General features: G+C 41.0%; 2 protein-coding genes across 3 annotated transcripts in view; both read right to left on the reverse strand.

Moving 5' to 3' along the window:
- SELENOP (selenoprotein P) overlaps nucleotides 1-20,792 on the reverse strand; it is a 170,146-nt gene that overhangs the window by 89,106 nt on the left and 60,248 nt on the right. The window lies entirely within an intron of this gene.
- Nucleotides 1,207-12,481, reverse strand: CCL28 (C-C motif chemokine ligand 28). The gene is made up of 3 exons (XM_057418060.1): nucleotides 12,232-12,481; nucleotides 3,191-3,317; nucleotides 1,207-2,383 (listed from the first exon to the last, which is right to left on the reverse strand). Exons 1-3 carry the CDS (start codon nucleotides 12,293-12,295, stop codon nucleotides 2,227-2,229), a joined length of 348 nt encoding a protein of 115 aa, XP_057274043.1. The 5' UTR covers nucleotides 12,296-12,481; the 3' UTR covers nucleotides 1,207-2,226.

The following is a 20,792-nucleotide window of genomic DNA, read 5'->3' on the forward strand; positions in this document are numbered from 1 at the left end:
TTGACTTTGCTCCCTTCTTTCTCAAATCTCCCAGACTGTCCTGACTTGCCTTTACCAAGTGGAAACACTGAATGATTCTGTAAGTGAAGCAGATGGTTCACATGCGTGTCAGACATGCCTGTGTCAGCCTGAAAAGCTAGTTGCGCAGCTCTAATCCTGTGAAGTACTGATGGTCTCTGGTAGAAAAGCATGGAAATTAGGGTACACTCTATACTTTACTTCGGGTACACTGTATACACTCAAAAGGTTACTGGTTGCATTGATGGGAAGGCTATGAGGAGCTGAGATGCCATCACGGACCCACCTAGAAACTTGTGATTCAAGAGGGAAGTGTGAAGGTAAAATCAGGAATCAGGAGCAGAGCATGAGGAAAACAATAAATAGAACTATCAGAAACAGTAAGATGTAGATAGGGTAGTGTTATATATTTTAGCAATCTAGCATTCTTGGCTCTCTGATGGCCTGGGCACAGGAGGGTTGGATTCTGTCTAACACTCATTCACTATATCCATATGGTGTCCAGACAGTGCAGCATCAGAGTGCAGATGGAATGGTGGCGTACGTGTGCCATTTCAGCTTGCATCATCCAGGGTCCATCCTCTGCCTCCCCAGCATGCTGATCATGGCATTCAGGAAGAAGATACTCTGTGCATATTCAGAGTCAGAGAGAGCAATTCCAGCTCCTGCTCCTGGCAGAAAGCTTCCTGCATGTCATTTCAGCAGGAAGAGGATGTAGAAATGCCAGCATAAACAATAGTGTATGTTGGCATGTGGTACAATGTACAATGGTGTACACAATATTCCCTAGAAACTGGAAGAGGAATTAGATGATAGAGATGTTAGGAGGATATTGGCTCATCAGGGAAGATAATTTCTTGTTTTTTCATACCTGTTTTGAAAGGAGTCACTTCTTTTCATCAGATGTGCATCTGTGGGAGTATGCTACCTGTTCTGTAGTTGCCTTGTACAGATGTTCATCTTTATTTTATTTAGGGAGCTAAAAGTGGCTGCTTCTGTCTACTGTCATCTGCCATGCTTTCTCCCATATTTGCAGTATGTGGTTAGACATAACAATTACCGAACAAACCCAAGAGACAACTCTGAGGAGCTAATCTAAGTCAAATGCAGTGAATGGGAACAAACAGTAATTAGCAGGGGAAAAGGATGAAGAACAGAATTATGCTGTATACTGAGTATTTTTTGCTAGCTAAGTAAATATTTAAAGTATGCATTCTGTGGCATTCACTCTTTTTGAAACCCTTCTTTTCCCTCATTTGCTACTTCCCACGCATGCCTCTGAGGAAAAGTGCTTTTGACTGAGGTGGTTTTGCAGAAATAGTAAATTAGTTTGAATTTTCCAAGGAAGGAGCAAGGGAACTGGAGACTGTGTCACACAGGAGAAGGCAGTGCAGAGCAGTGGGTGGGAGGTTATGGTGTGGCATAGTCACTAGTCATTAGTCAGACCAGCATCACAATTAGTCTACAAAGAAAGGCTTTGACAGATATGTGCAATTTTCAATGCTAGTTACTAGGAATTCAGCAAAGAGGGTAGGAAGGACCCATCTGAAGTTTGAACAGGTAATTGAAAAAACAAAGTCAGTAGAGATTATCTTTGTTGCATAGCTCCAGATGCCACACTTTGGGCTCGATAAACAAGCTTGGTTATTATCACTGAAATTATATTTCATGATATTAACAGCCAAGAGCAGAGATTGTTTGGAACAGGTAAAAGATACATGGTTTTGGCCAGTTAAACAAAACTAGTATCTGGAAAGCTATCTGTAAAATTTTAAGAAGAAATAAAAGAATGACTGGAAGAATAGAAACAAAACAGGCGACAAAGGTGATTGCAGACAAAGAAGGACCAAGAACAGTACTGGGAAAATGGATCAATGAGGAGGAACTGCATACTGGCATGTTAAAATAGAAATTACAGGGGAGATTGTTGTGAAAACAGGGTGGGAGAGAGGAGGATTTAGGTCTGAATTTAAATACAGGGAATGCTTGCTACAAGGCGTTGTCAGGAACATCTTGTCATCTCACTGGTAATCTGAGCAGCGTTATTCTTACGTACAGGTGATGTTTTCTGCCACTGTTTTCTCTAGCACTTAGGTACTTGAACAGTCATTTTAATGCTACAATCATCCATCATTGACAAAGTCTGGTATCTACGTTCAAAATGCCATATGCCACAGGTATCTTCATCATGGAGCTTGCTTTATCTTGTTATTGTTTCTTCCCTTTTCTTTTAATAATTCTGATTCTTCTCTGCTTTCTACCATGGAGTTTCTTTCTGGGAGTCCTGTGCTTATTCTTCTTCATCCATTTTTTAGCTTTTCTAATCCGTGGGCTCACACAAAACTTTCTGCCTTCTATGTAGAGACTGCCAGAGCAAAAAATGGCTGTTAGTTTCAAAGAAAAATTTCAAAGAAAAATTTTTAACTCCCGAACATTTAAAAGATGATCATACTTATCACTCACCTATGAAGACCACAAAGCTAGAATTTGTTAATCATAAATTATATTTTATACTATGGCTAGTCACTTTTGTCTGATTGTAAAAGCTAGGGTGTAAAGTTTGTACGATTACACTTGTCTTCCAAAATCTGAAAAAAGCTTTACTACTTCAGTGGGTCTGAAAAGAACCACAGTGCAAAATAGTACATTTCTATGGCCAATAAATAAGTAGACCACATAATTATTCTTATTATAATAATAATTAAAATATCTAGAAATAAAAAATATTCAGGATTTCTTTAAAATTTACCCATTTATCCCCAAACAGTACTAGCCAAAAAAAAAAAAAAAGGAAAGAAATGTGGATGTACAAAAGTAAAGAAGATTTAATGAATTTAGGCAAGGCTTGTAGAGAATCAGTAGTTGATTGATCAGTAGTTCAAAAGAAGTCTTAAGGTACATGAGTCATTCTTCAGTTCTGAAAATAAAGCAAGTGTCAAAGTTAGTGCAGGCTGGATAATGATCAATATTCTTAGTGAAAGGAAATTCAGTTTTAGCAATCAGAAGTTTAAACAGCGTAAGGAAGGAGAGTTCTGAAACCACACAAAATCCTAAATCTTTTTTTTCTTGAATTTCTGTTAGCATTCTAAGGTTCTGCTCACTTAAATGGCACCTAATAGGTTTTAAGTAAACAATACCCGTTACACAGTGAAGGACCCAAAACGTCTCTTACATAACAGCTTCTAGGTGGCACAGGCCATCAGCTTTCTGGATTTCAAACCTCTCCACTCTTCGGAGAATCGCTTTGGGAATTTCATCTGAAATTTTCGTGCAACAGTTAAAGGCCCCAGGAAACAAAGCTAAAAACAGTAACAACAATGTTAGAAACAACAAAGATATGAAGGGGAGAAGTCATAGCTGTACTTCACAAAATCAAAGGATGGTTGAGGTTGGAAGGGGCCTCTGGAGGTCATCTGGTCCAGCCTCTCCTGCTTAAGCATGCCCACATGCAGCTGCTTGTCCAGATGCTTTCTGAATATCTCCAGGGAAGGAGATTCCACAAGATACCTGTACAACCTGCTCCAGTGTTCGACTGCCCTCACAGCAAAAAAAAAACCAAAAAGTAATTTCTTGTGTTCAGATTGTTTAATGTGTTTTAATTTGTGCCCATTGCCATTGTCACTGGGCACTACTGCAGAGAGCCTGGCACCTTCTTTCAGTCCCATCAGGTGTGGGAATGATGGTTACACCACCTTGATGAGAACTCCCTGGAGCCTCTTCTCCAGGCTGGACTGTCGCAGCTCTCTCAGCCTTTCCTCACATGCAAAATGCTCCAGCCCCTTCATCATCTTTGTGGCCTTTCACTGGACTGTCTCCAGTGAGTCCGTGTCTGTCTTGTACTGAGGAGCCCAGAACTGGACCCAGCTCTCCAGATATGGCCTCACTACTGCTGAATGGAGGGGAAGGATCACCTCCACTGACCCTGTGACTGTTGTCCCCTGCTCACATCCTTTGGTAATGTGCTCAGCATAGAGAACGCCATTTAGTGAGGCAAGCAGCCATTCTGTGGCCAGGTGAGTTATGAATTTGTTCATTTTCCCTCATTATCAGGCCCTCATGATTCTGTGAACCAAACAGGCAAACCAAACAGGTTTTTTCTTCCTTTTCTTACTGGCCCACAGCAGATAGTGCTGCCTGGCTTTATTCATCACCTTTTCCCACAAAACAGTTGAATGTTTTTGTTGTCTAAAGAGCAGCTTCCTCCACCTCTCCTTGTGCACACATATTAAAGGCTTGTTACAGTAAAATAAAAATAATAGCAACATTAATTACACAGGAAGTGACAGGAGCTTAATTTAAAAGCTCTGCCTTGTGAGGTTGAATCAGGATGATTATGGATTGAGATTATTAATGCTGTTGCTGGGTTTTGTGTTTTCTTTTGTCCCAAGAGCTGCCATGGCTGAATGTATCTTCACTAGAGAATGACCTCCTGCAGATTTTTTCCTGCTTGCTAATGGCATATTGAAAATAAAAAAACACTGAACCTTAAAAGGCAGATCATAACTCACAATTTTTTGGATGAAAAATACTAACATTTTGGTGTTCAATTTTCTTCTGCTCTATCACAGAAACAGGCTTTCTAAAAGGGTTCCATCCATCAGCTCAAGGACAAGCAAAGCTATGTGGCTCAGGGATTTACCAAGGATGTGAGGGTCTCAGAATCAAACCAAGCACAGCAAGGACTCCAGTGTTTGTTCTTGTCTGTGAACTCATCTGGGAAAAGTAGGGAGAAAGCCTCCTTCCTCTTTGCTTTGACATTTTTTTATTTTTTTTTTCCTAGCCCGTAAATTGTGCTGTTCCTTAAGTAATCATTTGGTCTTGGAGCACAGAAATCATAGAGCAACATAAAAAGAAGCAGGAGAATCAATTTCAGTTCCTGTAAGCAGGAGACGAGAAGTCTGTGTAAAAGTTTTCCTGTAAGAAGACTGAGTGCTCTGTTCTTTGCGAGGGTGCTTGCTGAGCACTGGGATAGCAGATGCTGGTTGAGCCAGCAATACAGCAGGAGTCACTGAGCACCAGTCAGCTGCAGCTTGCAGGGAGCTTTTGTACCATTGGGATTGGTGGCACAGCCCTGGGACTGTGCAGCTGGAAGAGAGGGTGAAGGAAAGCAGCTGAGCTAGCAGTTGCCTCTTCAGCAAACCAAAAGGAGGGCTGTAAATAATCATATTGTGCAGAAGGATTAATTAATTGTTACCTGCAGTATTTCCCTGTTGCCCCTTGCTTTTCTCTCTTCAACAACATATTGTTTGTGAAGCCAGTTAATTGGTGTTTGTAGACAGGAATTCCGCTCACTGAGTGCCACTAAGTTTAATTTTTTCTGAGGACTCAAGACAGCACTGGTAACACTGATATATGTACTTCTACTGTTGCCATCAACTCCTGGCAGGATTCTGTGGTATAAAAACTCAAGGAAGGGTAATTATCTGATAGCTTGAACTTTATCTGAGGTTGATGGTTGTGCTTTTTGGAGAGGTCTAGCCCTGTGCTTCCTTGAGGTATAAATGAACCTAAATACTTGACAAGGCAACCATTGCCACCCTCCTGTGGAATGGCTGGATATTACAGAAGGTCTTAGGATGAGGCAGCTGTCTCCTGAACTCTTCCTTACCTGGTTTGCCCAGTGCCTGCCCACAATCTCTTGCCCTCATCCCACTTTAAGTACTTAAACACATCACTTTCTTCAATCTTCAGATCTGAACCATCTGTACATCACTTTATAGTGCAATACATATCACTATATAGAATCATAGCATAGTTTGGATTGGAAGGGACCTTCAAAGATCATCTAGTATATAGCACTATGTTATAATTTATACACTGTATAACTGAAAGTTATGAAATTAACATTGAGGTACTTTTATAGCTTTGTGAGGAAAAGTATGCAAAAACTCATATAAGGAAAATAAAGCAAAATTCTTGATACAGTTCTTGAGTGGGCTTGTATCACACTTACCACTTGTGTGACTGCCCTTTTGCAGGGAATTTAGCCAACAGGAATTGCATCTTTCAGAATCTTCTTTGCAATTGCACCTTTATGTATCACTCACATAACTAGAATAACAGTTTTAGAGTGCATTCAACTACCTGATGCTCAGTCATCTTTGAACTGGAACATGAGGCCACTCACATCTAATTTATGCAGCTATTGCAAAAGCTGTGCCTCTGGACATGAGGGCATGCAACAGATTGCATGGGAGACTGGTGAATACACTAACAGAAAGCAGACTGAAATTTTATATGAAATGCGAATGAGGTAGTGCTTATGTTCTTGTCCAAAGAGGCAAAGCATTTCTTACGGAGATCAAGAAGCTGTTAGTAACTTTTATTTGAGATGTGTGCCTCAGAGACAAGGGATGCTGTCTTGCTTTCATAGGTGTATGGGTGCTTGTCTTGAGAAATTTTGATCTGCACTAATTTCTGATCAAGAAGAAGCTGTCACTTTTAAATAATGTTGTTGTTGTTCTGTGCAGGGAAGTGCAGCTACCGTATGGAAAATAAAAATCAGTTATCTTTGAATCACAGATGAATACATGGCATCAGGGTCTTTTCATCAGACAGCATGAAAATGTCATCGGCAGCCTTGTGCTGACAGAGGCACTTGTGGTAACTGTTACCTTTTTACATGGAGATCAGTTTTAAAAAAAAATTTGTTGTTGTTTTGTTTTGGTTTTTTTGTTTTTTTGTTTTTTTTAAACTGTGAGCGTGAAGCGGGACCATGGCAGGAGCCAAGGAATTCCTGTATTTCCTCAGAGCCCCAGGGGAGGGCATGCTGCTCTCCTGGAGCACTGAGTCATCCAGCAGCTCCTTTGCGCAGTCCATTATTGCTGTAACTGCATGCTAATCCTACAAGTGAAAAGAAACCAGGAGACAATAAGCAAAGCTAATGATTTCAGCACAACCCAATACTCTGTCTTCTGTGTTTTCAGCAATTAGATCAGGTTTATTAGTAATCATTGGTCTAAACCATGGCTAAGAGCAAAGAACTGTGGTTTTTCACAAGGATCTTTGCATGGCCTTTTGAATGCTATTTATCAGTCAAAGAGTTTTTTTTCAGTGCTGCGCATTTCATTTGTCTCTATGGCTCAGTGGCACAATCAGAAATCCACAGCTGCTTACCCAGAATCATTTAGACCTGTTGTCTGACACTGAGCATCTTTAACCAGAAAGCTAATGGAGCTGCTGAAAGGACTGACAAGCTCACTGATGGGCCTTGAGACAGGTCCACTCAGGGATTGCCCTGTCATTACTTCAGCAGGTGGTATTATCTGGTTTGGTATTTCTTCCGTGGGAACTCTCACCAGGGGAAGACATATTGGTTTTTAAATGTTGTGTTCCATATCTTGAAATGCCATCTTCAATCTTGCAGAAAAGTCTACTGGAGCAAATAAAGTACCTTTATGGGGGGCAAGTGAGATATTAATTGGAAAAATACCTTCACTCACCCCACTTTCTCTCTAAGGATGCTTAGAAAAGACCTCCTTTTCAGATGCATGCATTTTGTGGAATACAATAGTGCTGATCTTTTCATTATGCTGGGTTCATTTGGCATGCTTTATACAGCTTTATCAATTTCAAAAGGAGTGGAAAGAAGAGAAAGCTTTGCCTTTCTACTGAGAATAAATTGTTTAGCAGATTTGGAAAAAAAAAAGACAACCTGATTTTTTCTTTAAAAAAGGAAAAACATCCATGAAATTCTGAATTATTTTGAAATGCTGCTAGTTGGTCAAGCAACTAGCCAGGGACTTAACTTAAACTTCCTACAGTGGTTTGTTTTCACCTGCATTCGGCTAGACCTGTTAGAAGCTCTTTCAGTAAAATGTTGCTCCTAAATGGAAAAGAGTCCCTAAAGTCTGTGAGACTCCATGGGTACTGTTCATTTTACCTGTCTTTAAGCTTCTGCTGATCGTATCAAGTCTCTTTGATTGTCAAGTTTCTTGTTTCCATTTGCTGTCTGCTACCTGGCTAAAGTTAGTCCATAGAAACTTTTCTCATCCTTTTTGGTTTGCTCTTTTTTTGTCATCATTCTCAAACTCGAGAGCCACAGACTAAACCGCTGAGGAAGGCCTTATCATCTGGGGTGCAGCCAAGAAATGTGAAAAGCAATTGTTGCTGCCTGCTCAGTTTCTGGGGCAACAAAGAACATTCCCCTCTTTCTTCAGTTTTGAGCTGATATTCTTAGATTTGCCTACTCATTTAGGGAAACTGTAGTGCCTGATAAAGAGCCCTCCTATGGCATACAGTAGGAGTAGCTGGTCTCTGTTCTGCTGCTCCCTGGCTGCAGCTTTTAGGCAGGTAGGACTGGGTTGCTCTGTCAGTATGGGTAGGGCAGACCACTGGCAAAGAGAAAGAGCAGCCATTGTTTCAGCCAGACTCTTCTGCAGAAAATCTAACATGGCAGGGCAGGTCTTCACCTCATGAAGGGTGGGCAGATGGAGAAACAAGAGGAGGTGAAGCCACATGGAAATAAATGGTGAGTGATAGTGCCATAATGTTCCCACCCTTGTGCTTGCTCTTAGCTCTGTTTTTATTTTGGCCTCTTTTGACTAAACACGGTAGGGAAAGCTGGTCATTAGGTGAGAACAGTGGGAAAGGCATTTTTGGACCCTGATTTCTCTCTGCTCCAGAACCAACACAGCTGTCTTAGGGAGGGCTTGTGCAGCTCTTTTCCTGGCAGGTTTCACTCCAGCAGTTAGTGCTTTGAGCAGGTCCTTGGTGGTCCCTCCTGAATGCTGCTGGCAGCATAGAAAAGACTGTCAGTACTGCTGGCAGGGCCCTTAGGTGACCTTTGTGAACTGGATGTGACCTATGCACTGCTGCGCAAAAGGTCATGCTGTGTAACAAAATGCATGTGTAACAAAACTCCTCCAAAAGATAGTTCTTGCACTTACACAGACTAAGGGATCCCAGCAAAGATACATATAGTTCTTAAGCAGAATGGGTTCTCCCAACATACTGTGTGGTCTGGGACAGCTTCTCTTGCACAGTGAGATCCATAAACCTGAGGAACTTCTTATGCTGAAATGTGAGACCTGCTGATAGCATGCCTCAGGTTCACAATGAACCGATGCAAATCTGCACCTCTTGTACAATGTTGGCCCACCTGGGACTATTAACAGCAGGGATTAGTGTTTTCTGCTGGAATTCTTTTGTGGTTACAGAGTAGGTTTTGTACATCTGGAAAAAGTTGATTAATCGGATGAATATCTTGCTTAGTCAGAACATGATACGTATTTAAATGCTCTGGTCTCAATACAGCCATTTCAGTAAAGTCTGAGCTCTTAATCTGGTGTTGTAGGTATATGAATAGCATTCAGGTTCTGTCCTTGGAAGGAAACTTACTGTCACAACACCCACACTTTATATTAACTACTCTAAGGCAGATAATTTAGTATTCCTTTGTGCACGAAGCTGCCAGAAAAATGTTCCTCTCATCTAAACCAAACTTGATGCTATTTTAGGAGTTCAGTATCTCAAATCAGGCCTTTTCATCTTAACTTAAAGCAAGTCAGTATTTGATTAGGCAGAAGGCTCTGATCCAGATTGGCAGGTGAACAAAGCAGGATGCTAGAATCCTTGGCAAATGTAACATAGCTGTACTCTGTAAAAGCAAGGAGGTTGCTTAATAGCTGGAGATGAGAAGGGAAGTAAACTGCTGAAAAATGCTCTAATGCATCCTACTATTTTGGGTGCATGGTAATACAGTTAAAGCATAATTCTGAGACAGAGATAAAGAAAAGATAGACGGGATTCTAAGCTATGCTTGCTGAAGTGGTGGAACCAACAATAAATAAAGCATCAATTGTTATATATAACTATATAAATCATACCATACAATTTTATGACCAAGAATAAACACAAATGAAGTAATACAGTGATGCTTTTCTCATTCTGCTATGACAACTGCTGCTAATATAGACATTTTCAAGGGTGGAAGGCTGACTATAGGTAGACAGATGGGTCTGTCATATAGGTCATGATTTCAAATGGGTCTTTGTCCATCAAATCTCTATCAGTTTGCAAGCTGGCTGTCCCCATACAACATCCTGGATGCTCTGGACTACAAAGCATCTAGGAAAGGGAGGCTGAAAACTGGCAAAGCAGAGTTGTAATATTGATGTGGTCAAACAAACACTAATATCCAGTGCCATTCCAGAAGGTGAAATTTCCACTGTCCCTTGCAAAACCAAACCACATAATGACCTGCACATTAAGATGCAAAAAGAAGCTGTCATATGAACATACATCTGGCTTTTTTAATGAAACAATACAATTTGATGAGAGGGAACCCATCTCCCACACTGCACAGATCACTCTTACTCTGACCAGACCAGCATTACTGGAATAACTTGGCCATGATAATTATCTAACTCCTTTGGGAAGACCCAGACAGTCTTATTTAGTTGTTATTCCTACCCTGTAGCATTCACCACTTGGTTTGGATGCTTTACTGTACAAGAATTATCAAGTTTCTCTTTTCCTGTCTTCAAGATGAAATGCATGTAGGAGTCTTCTCACACTGAGATTCAAACCAACCACCTTTGAAATAGGTCCCCTTGCCTGACCTGCTGCATTATTCTGCCATGCAGTGCTGCCCACCTCACTGCAGGAGAGATGGCTCTCTAAATCCCTGGCACTGAGACGGGATGACGGAAGATTAACGGGGGGGGGTTAAAGTGAAATTGCAAAAACTTCTTTTGAATTATATTACAGGGGGAAAAATTCTCCTTTACACCCTACAGAACAACCTAGATCTCTTTTCTGGCTCTGCCTGTCAGGGTCATGTTCCTGAATGTGGCTGGGTGTAATTATGGCTGCTAGACAGCTTTCCTGGCCTCTGCCAGAGGCTACCAATTCATATCCTCAAGCAAAGTTTGCAAGTTTGCATGTAGCAGCCCAAATCTTGCTTGTATTATGTGTACTGTGAAGCTGAAATAAATGGATGCATAATGGCCAGCCTAAGAAGCCTAATTACGGTTAACCCTAAATCTAGTTCAGATGAGGGTACAATGTACCTGTACCCAGATACCCACATTTTGGTTCTCCCCATTTTGATTGTGGGTTCTGCTGTTTGAATATTGTCGCTAAGTATGGAGCATGTTTGCATGAGGAAAGTTAGGTGGTGAAGGTATTTCCCCTGTGCCAAATGGTTCAGTATAAAAGAATGTGTTCTATGAGAACCTTTACTTTGACCTGTGCATGTACATGCCAGTCTTATTGTGCAAGATGCTGCTGAGTGGCCAGATCATAAATCTAATAGAAGAGCTCCTGCAGAGCCTTCCCATGCCAGCAGGTGCAGTGGCCATTTTAACAGGACAGAGTTTTAAGGCAGATTTTGCCTGAATGTAGTCTAAATCCTCAAAGAACTGCACAATTCCTACTCCTACTGAAGCCAGTGGAGCTTGAGAAAGGGAAAACTCTAAGGCTGAAGTGCTCTGGAATTTGAATTGTCTTCTCTGTGAACACAGCTTATTTTACAGTAGAAATTTACAAGGAAGAGCTAAGACTTCAAGCACAGCACTGGCTAATCAAGTTTAATTTTTTTAATTTCAGTGAAAATGCAGATCTTCTGAATCCTTGAGACATGCTGCACCAAACACAGAGCATGCAAAACTGCTTTTCTGCTGGGAGAAATCAGTTACGTGTCATTAAAAGTTTTCTGAAATCTTTGCCATCCGAGGCGATTTCACTTTGAAGGAGAAAGAGCAAGTGATTTCTAAACATACTTCGTCTTGAGAAGCTTGGAAAGGAGGAACTTTCAGGTGAACTACAGAGATCCCCTTAAACAAATAGTGACATTTTATTAGGTATTACCTCAGGAAATCACTGCTTTAAAGGTCCTATACCTTCAGAAGTTAAAATTGCTCAGCTATGATGTTCTTGATAATGTTTGCTATGACAGATAAGCCCACTTGGCTTTTCCTTGTTTAAGCCATTTTACAGAATCATAAAGCCACCCTATCTATTGTAGAAATATTGAGGAAATGCTCAGGTGAAACCTTGACTCCTCTGAAACAAATGCCAATTGTTTAAGACAGCCGGATTTCACTTTGTAAATCCTCCGAGCACAGACCTCTGAACTATTGTCTATTGTCCCATGGAGAGCTGCAAAAGCTCAAGCAGACACAATTCCAGGTAGACACGCTTTGTGTCCTTTTATTCGTTTACTTTAAGGAGTTTGAAGCACAGAAGTAGACACAGTGCAGTTGTACTTACTCTCAGACGTCTGAGTAACCGCGACTGCCAGAACAGCCAGAACTGTGAGCAAGTTCACATCCATTCCTCCTAGGAGCTGCGGGAGCAGAGCCACAGTGCAGACAATGTGCTGAAGGAGCTGGTGCCTGACCCTACCTCCTGGCTGCTGGGGATGAATGTGACTCAAAGCCCCACCCTGAGCAGCAGCTCGATGTCGGCTCTGTCCCGTGTGGCACTATGGACTTCAGAGGGCTCCTCCACTCACCTCTGGTGCATGGTGAAGTGCTTTGTCCAATGGGAGAATAGGGTATTTTTCACCCAGTACCACCAGGTTGTAGTGCCGTATGGTTGAGTCCGCCCAGCCCTCCTCACTGATGCGGCTCTTCAACAGTAGAAATGCTGAGGGTAGAAATACTCCAGAAACAAATATTTGCAGGACTAAGGTAGAAGAATAAAGCCGTTCTCCTATTAGGAATCATATCCAAGAGAGCTAAACATGCAACATCGTTAGCCAGACCTGCTGTAGCATGAACAGGCTCAACTTCAAGATGATCGTAGCCTTGCACTATCTTTGCATCTGACCCATGCATTTTCAGCCTGTGTGAGCAAGGGCCGTGTTATTTAGCACATCTTACACACTTTAATACAGCAGGCCTGTTGTTCATGAAAGAGTGTGCAATGCTTTTGGTGAAAAACAGCTGGAGAAAACTGCAGCTAGTGTATCTGCAACTACTATGTCTCCCTCCATTTTCTTCCTGAATCCCGTCTCTGCAGCTCATTTCAATAGCTTCCTGTGATCGCAGAGGAACACTCAATCTGAACAAACAAGTAGCTTTCAGTGGGTTAAAAATAAAGGATGCCTATTTGAAGGCTGATGATTCCTGTAATGCTTCTGTGAGTAGCACTCTTTCTGACGCACACAGGTGATGGGGAAAGCTGTTTCTGGGGAAAATAACTCCTCAAATTTCCTGTTACACTTGACTTAAGTCACTGATTCAAATCTCCGAAACCCCCAAAATATTACTGTGCAGTCTCAGTCTGAGTTGAGGCTCTATGGGTAGCAAGCAGTTGCCATATCTGCCACTGCAGTGCGGGCTGTCTGCTCTGACCTCTTCCAGTGCTGAACTAGAATAATCAGTCTGTAGAGCTGCTAAACTGTTTAACCCAGCTCATCCTTGCTCTGGCTCACTACAAGCCATTCTCACCATCCTACATTTCCAGAACACAAGACAGAAGAAATTGCTAACCTCAGGGACTTTAATCCACACTCACGCTGTCTCAACAGCAGTTTTGCAATTCCATTTAATAACAAATTAATATAGTGCAATCACACTTTATGGCTATCACAATTTTGTTTCATAGCTCTTGGTTTCTGCTTGATACTGTTATCTACCAGGATAAGAGAATGGGGCAAATGCAGAGTACTACACTTTCAAATGAAAGTCTACTGTTAAGGGGAGAAAGATAGTAGATAATGATGTGTGCTGTACAGTATGATTTCAGGGAAGTCATTTACGTTGAAATCAACAAGGTGATTCATTGTTGCCATTTAATTACAGTGAACAAATCTGTGTTACAAAAGCTAAACCATCACGGACAAAGCTAAGACAGCTCACAACACCTTTATTAACACACACTTAGATAAGGACAAGACTATCAGCAGCATGAATATCTTTCAACATAGCATGAAGAGGAACAAGAAATAGCGAGGCAGGTGTTACTGGAGTAACATATTACAGAAAGAGCTTCAGTCAGTATTAGACTTTGTATGCCAGTGTCTACTTGACACTGCAAAATGGGTTGCTTTGTATCCTTGAAGATAATTAACTAGTCTTTTCTGACAAATGCTGCACAGGGGATCATCACATACAGTTTTAAAGGCCTGACACAGATTACAAAAGTCTCACCAAGGTAACACGTGGAGAGCTGCAGCAGCAATGGGAAGAGGGGAAGAACCAAAGCACTCCGTGGCTGTTAAGACTGGATCCTGCAACGACAAGTCTGAAGTGTTTCCAGGTGGTTGCTCAGGCACACACACACATGCTGTGTTCTCAGAAACACAGAATAAATACAGATATCTACAGGTATTCATTTCTCTGCTGCTGGCAACAAACTACAGTATACCAAATAAAACTTACTTAAATAAAACCAGTCACACTAATCGGTTTGCACTGAAGTTTTACATCTTAATACTTCCTCAGAGTTCATGGTGCCATTTATAGGTCCGAAATACAGTAAATGTCTATTTACTTCAATGGGAAAGTGCAGCAAGGAGCTATGATTGTGTCAGACATGGAACATGCTTTCCAGTTTATGGAGGCTATGTAACGTGTCAACAATTTAAAATGTTACACCTATTAGAACTGAACAAAATGTAAAATGAGGAAACAATGGTGCTTCATGAAACTGAGAAATAAAGAATAAAGCCAGGAAACAATAGCAAATACTGTGCTATGGCACCATATGAATGTGCAGGCAGCCATCCAGCTTACAAAGCAAAAACAAATTATCGCAACATTCTTTTCCAAGAACTGCACTGGCATAGTTGACAAGTACAGGTACAGGAAAGTGAAGAGTTTTATTGACATATTGATTTGAATCACATTCAAAGCTCAAATAGAAGTGCAAACCTGCAGGCAGAAAGTGTTGCAAATGAGAAGGTAGTCATTCTTCCACCTGAGAAACAAAGCAAATCCTTGTTTTAATCCTTTCTGAAGTTCTAACTTTATTTGTGAATGTAGGACTCCTGGAAAGCCTAAATCTGACAGCTTTTTCCATCTGAGCCTTTAATTTTTGAACACAGGTTGATGACTGTAACTTCTATGTTAGTATGCACTGTAATAAAATGCCTCCAGTTATGCGTCCTTTTTTCCACTTACTCAAGCAGAAGCAAGTGTAAAGTGTCCTTCTTTAACCCACTCCTTGCCTCTGAACAATTTTCTTTTGCAACAGGAGTGCTGATTAGTGAAGAAGACTAAACCCTCCAACTCAGTTTGTTAAAGCAGGATAATTTACATCGAAGCAACTTTGGATCATTGCCATCTCTAGTGAGACTTAATTTGACAAAGGCTTCTAAAGTACTGATAGATGCAACAGGCTTATTTGTTACTTTGCTACTTCCTATGACTCTCTAAATGATCATGATCAACAACTCACAATAATTTTTTTCTTTTCTTAGACTGGCTTAAATCATGAATGGACAGAGGACATAATTTACAGTTACACTTTGGACTTCCTTAGGGCTTCTACAAGTATATCAGCAGCAAAAGGAAGATAAGGGAAAATGTGGGGCCGTTGCTGAATCAGATGGGTTGTCCTGGTAACAGAAGATTCACAGAAGGAGGAACTTCTGAATGCCTTCTTTGCATCAGTCTTCACTGCTAAGGACAGCCCTTGGAGGTCACAGACCTCAGAAGTAAGAGAAGGCCAGAGAAGGGAAGACTTCCCCCTGGTTGTAGAGGGTTGGGTTAGGGACAGGCTGGACAGATTAACACTCATAAATCCATGAGCTTTGAAGCGATGCACCCATGGGTGCTGAGAGAGCTGAAAGATGTTGTTGCTCTGCTGCTCTCCATCATCTTCGAAAAATCATGGGAAATGGGAGAGATGCCCGATGACTGGAGGAAGGACGAGATCTCTCCCATCTATCAAGAGGGCAAGAATGACTGACAAGGGGGAGAGCAGACTTTACAATTCTCTGTCTTTAAAACTCTCATCATCCTTCTGCACACCAGAAATTTATCTGTGGGTAGTTTCTTTTGGGAGAAAAAAAAGAGTCCAGAAGAAAAATGAATTTGAGCTGTGAACAGTTTAAATGGTTAATGCACTCAGTAAGACGCAAACCAGCCAGATTCAGTCCTCTGCCTGAGAAGGAGGGTGCAGATACCTCCACTCCTTAGGTAAGCTTTCCTGACAGCCAGCTCAGGCCTTAGGGGAGTGTATTTTACATTCAGCTCTACATCTTACTGATACATAAAACAGAGAAGAAACCTGAGGAGAGACTGAAGTGCCCATTTCCCTCCCGTCAGGTGGGCACACAGAGCATGGGCTTCCCATGCCCTGACCATTAGATTATGATAGAATGGGATGAAAGTTGCGTTCTTTGGAAGAATGCAGTTTTTTGTCCCAAATAATTGGATTTGGGCTTTACACAGCAAGAATCCAAAGGTACCAGATCTGCTGCAGTGCCAGAATTGCAGAGGAATACCCAGTATTTTCTATTGGCTGTTTCAGTAAAATTTTCATTGCAAGTATTTTGAGTTCCATTTGAAGCAGCTGACTCCATGCACTCCACACACACACTCTCCCCTAAGAGCCAGGCATTTTACCTGGAGGTGCTTTTACTGGATTTTAGCTTTTACTGCAGTAACAGCTGTCATCACCAATGGAAACCACTCAGACAGCCCTTACCTTTAGTACACAGCAAAAGGGACCATTCCTCAGAGGCAGCACTTTGGAGGCCAAACTGCAAGAGGAGAGGATGCTGTGGCTCAGGTGCTAACAGAGATGAGAAGCTGGCTGGCTGACATTTAGAAGTCAACACATTATTACGCAGCTTTAGAAAAAGGACCTAACTCATTGAGTAAGAGAGCAAAGAGACGGCTGAAGAGTCTTCCCTTTTCAATCTTTGTTTTTAAAAAAATCAATCATAATTTAGAGGATGGCCACAAGTGTTTTGTTGAGAGGATCTGCAGCTGCTGAAAAGACAGAATGGCAGATGTTTTCCACAGCTGGCTCACTTGAGAAAACCTGATGCTGAGATACATAAGCAGGGAAGAAGGACATTGGGATTTGTATTTCTTAATAGAACAAAGATCAGTAATTCTGCATGCTTCCTTATTATTAAAAAAAAAATAAATGAATAAAAAATTCTGCTGGACTACACAGCATAGCCGTTTTTGCAAACCAAGTAAAAAATGAGATTTTTACATTAGTTGTTCACACAGCCTCTTCCCAACTCTGCCTTCCAAAAGACTTCTCATGACAATTCTAAGTGCCAAACACCATATTCCCCTAACTTTTGGAAGTTTTTTTTGGCCTGAACTGACATTTGAATGAGGAAGTGAGTCTGGTATTTTGATTCCATAAGGCGAAAAGCAAACTGGGGGATGGAGAGAAGGTCTACTTATATAATCTGAAAGCTCATGCCCTACAGAGGCAATATCTGATCACACAGATCAGTGGTCTGGTTCAGCATGATGCTTTGTTTCTATCCTGCTTCTCCTCAGCCCTAAAAGCTGACTTTCAGGACAACATGTATTCTGAGCACCTATTCTGATTTCCTTATCTTTCAAAAACAAACATTATATGTATAGGGGGATCAGAAAAAGTGACAAATGTTCAATGGAAATTTGTTAAATCTGATTTTTAAAAAAGGTTGGTGCTTTTTTCTACCAACATAAATACACAAATGTTCTGGTCTTAACACTTTGGCTGAAAACATGTTTACAGTCACCAAAGGCTTACACAGGGACAAACACAAACATGACCACTGCATGAGGTTATACTAACACAAGGCTGTGTGGAGTGCTTGCAGCAGATTACATCAGTGCATGAGGATCAACAGCCTTGCACCAGTTTTTCAGGGAACAAATGTGATTCTCCCTCTTTTCCTGACCCAATTCACTGATGGTTACACTGGCTTGTGAAGTCATTATCAACCCTGAACTATGATCTCTTGCAGCCTGTGGTTATAATTCAATTTTGTCTTACAAATCATCATGCCCACGTTACATTTTCATTATTTAGCTAGCACTATGATTTTTACACAACTCCTCAGGACCTCACATCTGCCAAGCAACAGGTAGTCATCCCCTCACAGCTCTGAGGCTAGCATACTTGTTTTTTCATTCACAGAGTTGAATTCATGCTTTCTTTATGCCCAACGTAGGTATCAAAGCTGGGGAAGAGGCAAAATAGCTTCAAGACTTCTTTTATGCTTCTCATGGCCTCATAGCCTGGGCTAAGAAATAAGAGGGGAGCTCTAACAAAGGATCTTTTCTTCCTGAATGGATCCCCTGGCCCGCTGACTGTGAAACATGAGCGGTGTGTTCTTACCATGGGTCCCTGCATAAGTTTCCTATCAACATCCATCCTTTTTCAGGAGCTGCCAGGTAGCTCATCAGAAGAAGGGGAGCTCACTGTGTAAGGAGCCATCATCCAAAACAGATTCTTACACATTGGTTTGATTTTTTTAGCTCTTCTTCTCAGAAGGGAACAAAAAAGCTCCAGTGAACAGTGTGCCACGTACATTGCATGTGTGCTACTGTGGAACACGGCAGGCAGGACTGCAGTGGGGTTAATTTCTCCTGCCTCATTAGTAGAAAATCTGATGTGCCCTGCTTTTGGAAAAGGCCACACTTCACCAACAATGGGAGACAGCCATAGCAAATTCTGAACAGTAGAAAGATGCATGAGTTGGTACACATCCTCCCTGTCCTCCTCCGTGATGTCACTGTCTGTGTATAAACTTCTTAAGATTTTTTGGTTGTTTTTTTTTTCAATAGAATTAATACAAAAATAAAATATGTGGGGCTACTCTTGGCAGCTTTTTTTGGAATGCCAGATGCACGAGTTTCACAAGTCCTAGGGGTACGGGAAATGCCAACATTTTGGAGGAAAAAAGAAAACAGTAGTACAAATTTGCAATAATTAGTTTTGATTTGCTTTTATAAAGTCTGCTACTTGAAGTTAAACAAGATCAGAATCAATTCTCATGTCTTCATATTTTTATAGTTAAATGTTATCTGCATGATATAAAAAATATTTATATTCTACTACTACTTGGGCAGGGACTATCTTGCTGTGTTACACAACACCTAACATAATGAGAGACTGAAACCTTCCTGCACTACCCAGAACAAATAAACTATTAATGAGAATGTTGTTAATAATATGCTGCTTCTGCAGTTCTCACTCACTGACACTGGGAAGGGCTCTGGGTTCTGGATTGGGCCTGCTTGTCTTTTGAATTCCACTTAAAGTGATGTGATCACCAAATATTCCTCATCTGCAATAAAGGTTACACTGTGAAACCTGCACAGTGAACCATGCTCCTCTCTCAGATAACAGATCAAGGCTGCACAGATGTAACACAGTAAAATTTGATCAGGAAAATACACAGGAACAAATTAGCATGCTAATCTCTTTTAGGTTATGTTTACAACTTGAAGTCAGGCAAACAAAAATACTCCTTTATGTTTCCTCTTGTCTACAGTCAGCACTGACCATGTGTTTCCAGTTAAAGATGGGCCATGCTAGCTTTTCGAATCCTTCAGGGATCTAATCTTTAGGTTGCAATAAAAACCAAACAGGAATAAGAGACAGTAAGTGCTGACTGTCCTTCCCAGGGGAGGTTCTGTTCCTGCCAGAAGACATTACACACACACTCTCCCCATAATCAATTTCACTGCTTTTCTTTCAAATTATCTGATGGTTTCCAGTCCACCAAGTACTTGGATGGAAGAATCGTCCTGCGATTTATTTATTGACTAACTCGGGCAGGGTGGTGATTTACTTTGGCAAGTGAATTTGGTATTTTAGTTCCTCATTGCTATTCCAAAGCCTGTTTTCCTGGCATTGGAAAGTTGTTTGCAATAACCTGCTCTCTTTTTGTAGTTTTAAACCCCAAACTATTTCATCACTTTAGGTCAGCTAGCAGGAAGCGACTGATGTATATCATTTAACCATGAAACTCAAAGCTAGTAATTACAGTTTGAAACAAGCTCCTCTCTAGGGGAGTCTTTCCTTGAATAACTACATTTCATCCTAACATTTCTGTCAGCTCTACCTCTTCTGCTTTGAAGAAGTAGGGCTTTGAACACACTTCTCTGGCCCAGCTTCCCCACAAAAAAAAAAAAAAAAAAAAAAAAAAAAGCTGCTTTTTTTGTTTCCTCCCTGTAAACTAATTAGAGACCTAGTGAGATTGGGTAATGCTTATAAAGCACTTGGGAGGTAAATGTGAAATACCATCATGGAGGCAGGAATACAAGAGGAAGAAAACAAGGGTCAGTTAAGCAGTTTTCCTTTGATAATATATAAAGGGACATAACATTCAATTGCATTCAGATGTATTTTATGCATGTCAGAGAACACCTTTGTTCAACTGTTTTGACTTTGAAAGCCAGCAGTTACCTCCTTCAAAAGGCTGGTAAACCATTTTGTCCTGTTGGTACCTCTGCAAGTCCTTTTGTCCTCCATCAAGTAGACCATTCAATTAACTCCTAAGAGCCTGCAAGTATTTTTATTTTGGGATAGAAAAAAAAGCAGAAATAGCAAATAACCTTCATAAACATGTCAGGAGAGTGTTTTCAAACTCTGTCTTCAACACAAACCATTCTGATGCACTATTTTTTTCAAGTCTGGGTACAGTACAAAGTTGAAAAATTTTAGTAGAAGGTTTCTCATTACACAGAGAAAAATCAGTGTTACCTCTGTAGATGTAATTATGTCAGTGTGCCAAATCAGCTGGAAGCTCAACTGAGAAATAAAGCTTTTTCTCTCCATCAATAAAGCAATATTCTGCCAGGAAAACTGGAGTGATATTCTGGCATAAGGAAGTACTACCAGTGCCAGGGAAATTG

Source organism: Pezoporus wallicus, unplaced genomic scaffold, assembly GCF_028554395.1.
Source record: "Pezoporus wallicus isolate ANWC-B61680 ecotype Strahan unplaced genomic scaffold, APGP_CSIRO_Pwel_v1 contig_8557, whole genome shotgun sequence".
Classification (NCBI taxonomy): domain Eukaryota; kingdom Metazoa; phylum Chordata; class Aves; order Psittaciformes; family Psittacidae; genus Pezoporus; species Pezoporus wallicus.

Bases quoted from the DNA above. Each gene is read 5' to 3' on its own strand.
- CCL28 (XM_057418060.1), bottom strand. From the start codon at position 12,295: ATGGATGTGAACTTGCTCACAGTTCTGGCTGTTCTGGCAGTCGCGGTT. The intron at 3,318-12,231 runs GTAAGTACAACT...TACTGTTTTTAG, and splicing joins GGTTACTCAGACGTCTGAGA to CTTTGTTTCCTGGGGCCTTT. The intron at 2,384-3,190 runs GTAAGAGACGTT...TTGCTCTGGCAG, and splicing joins TGCCACCTAGAAGCTGTTAT to TCTCTACATAGAAGGCAGAA.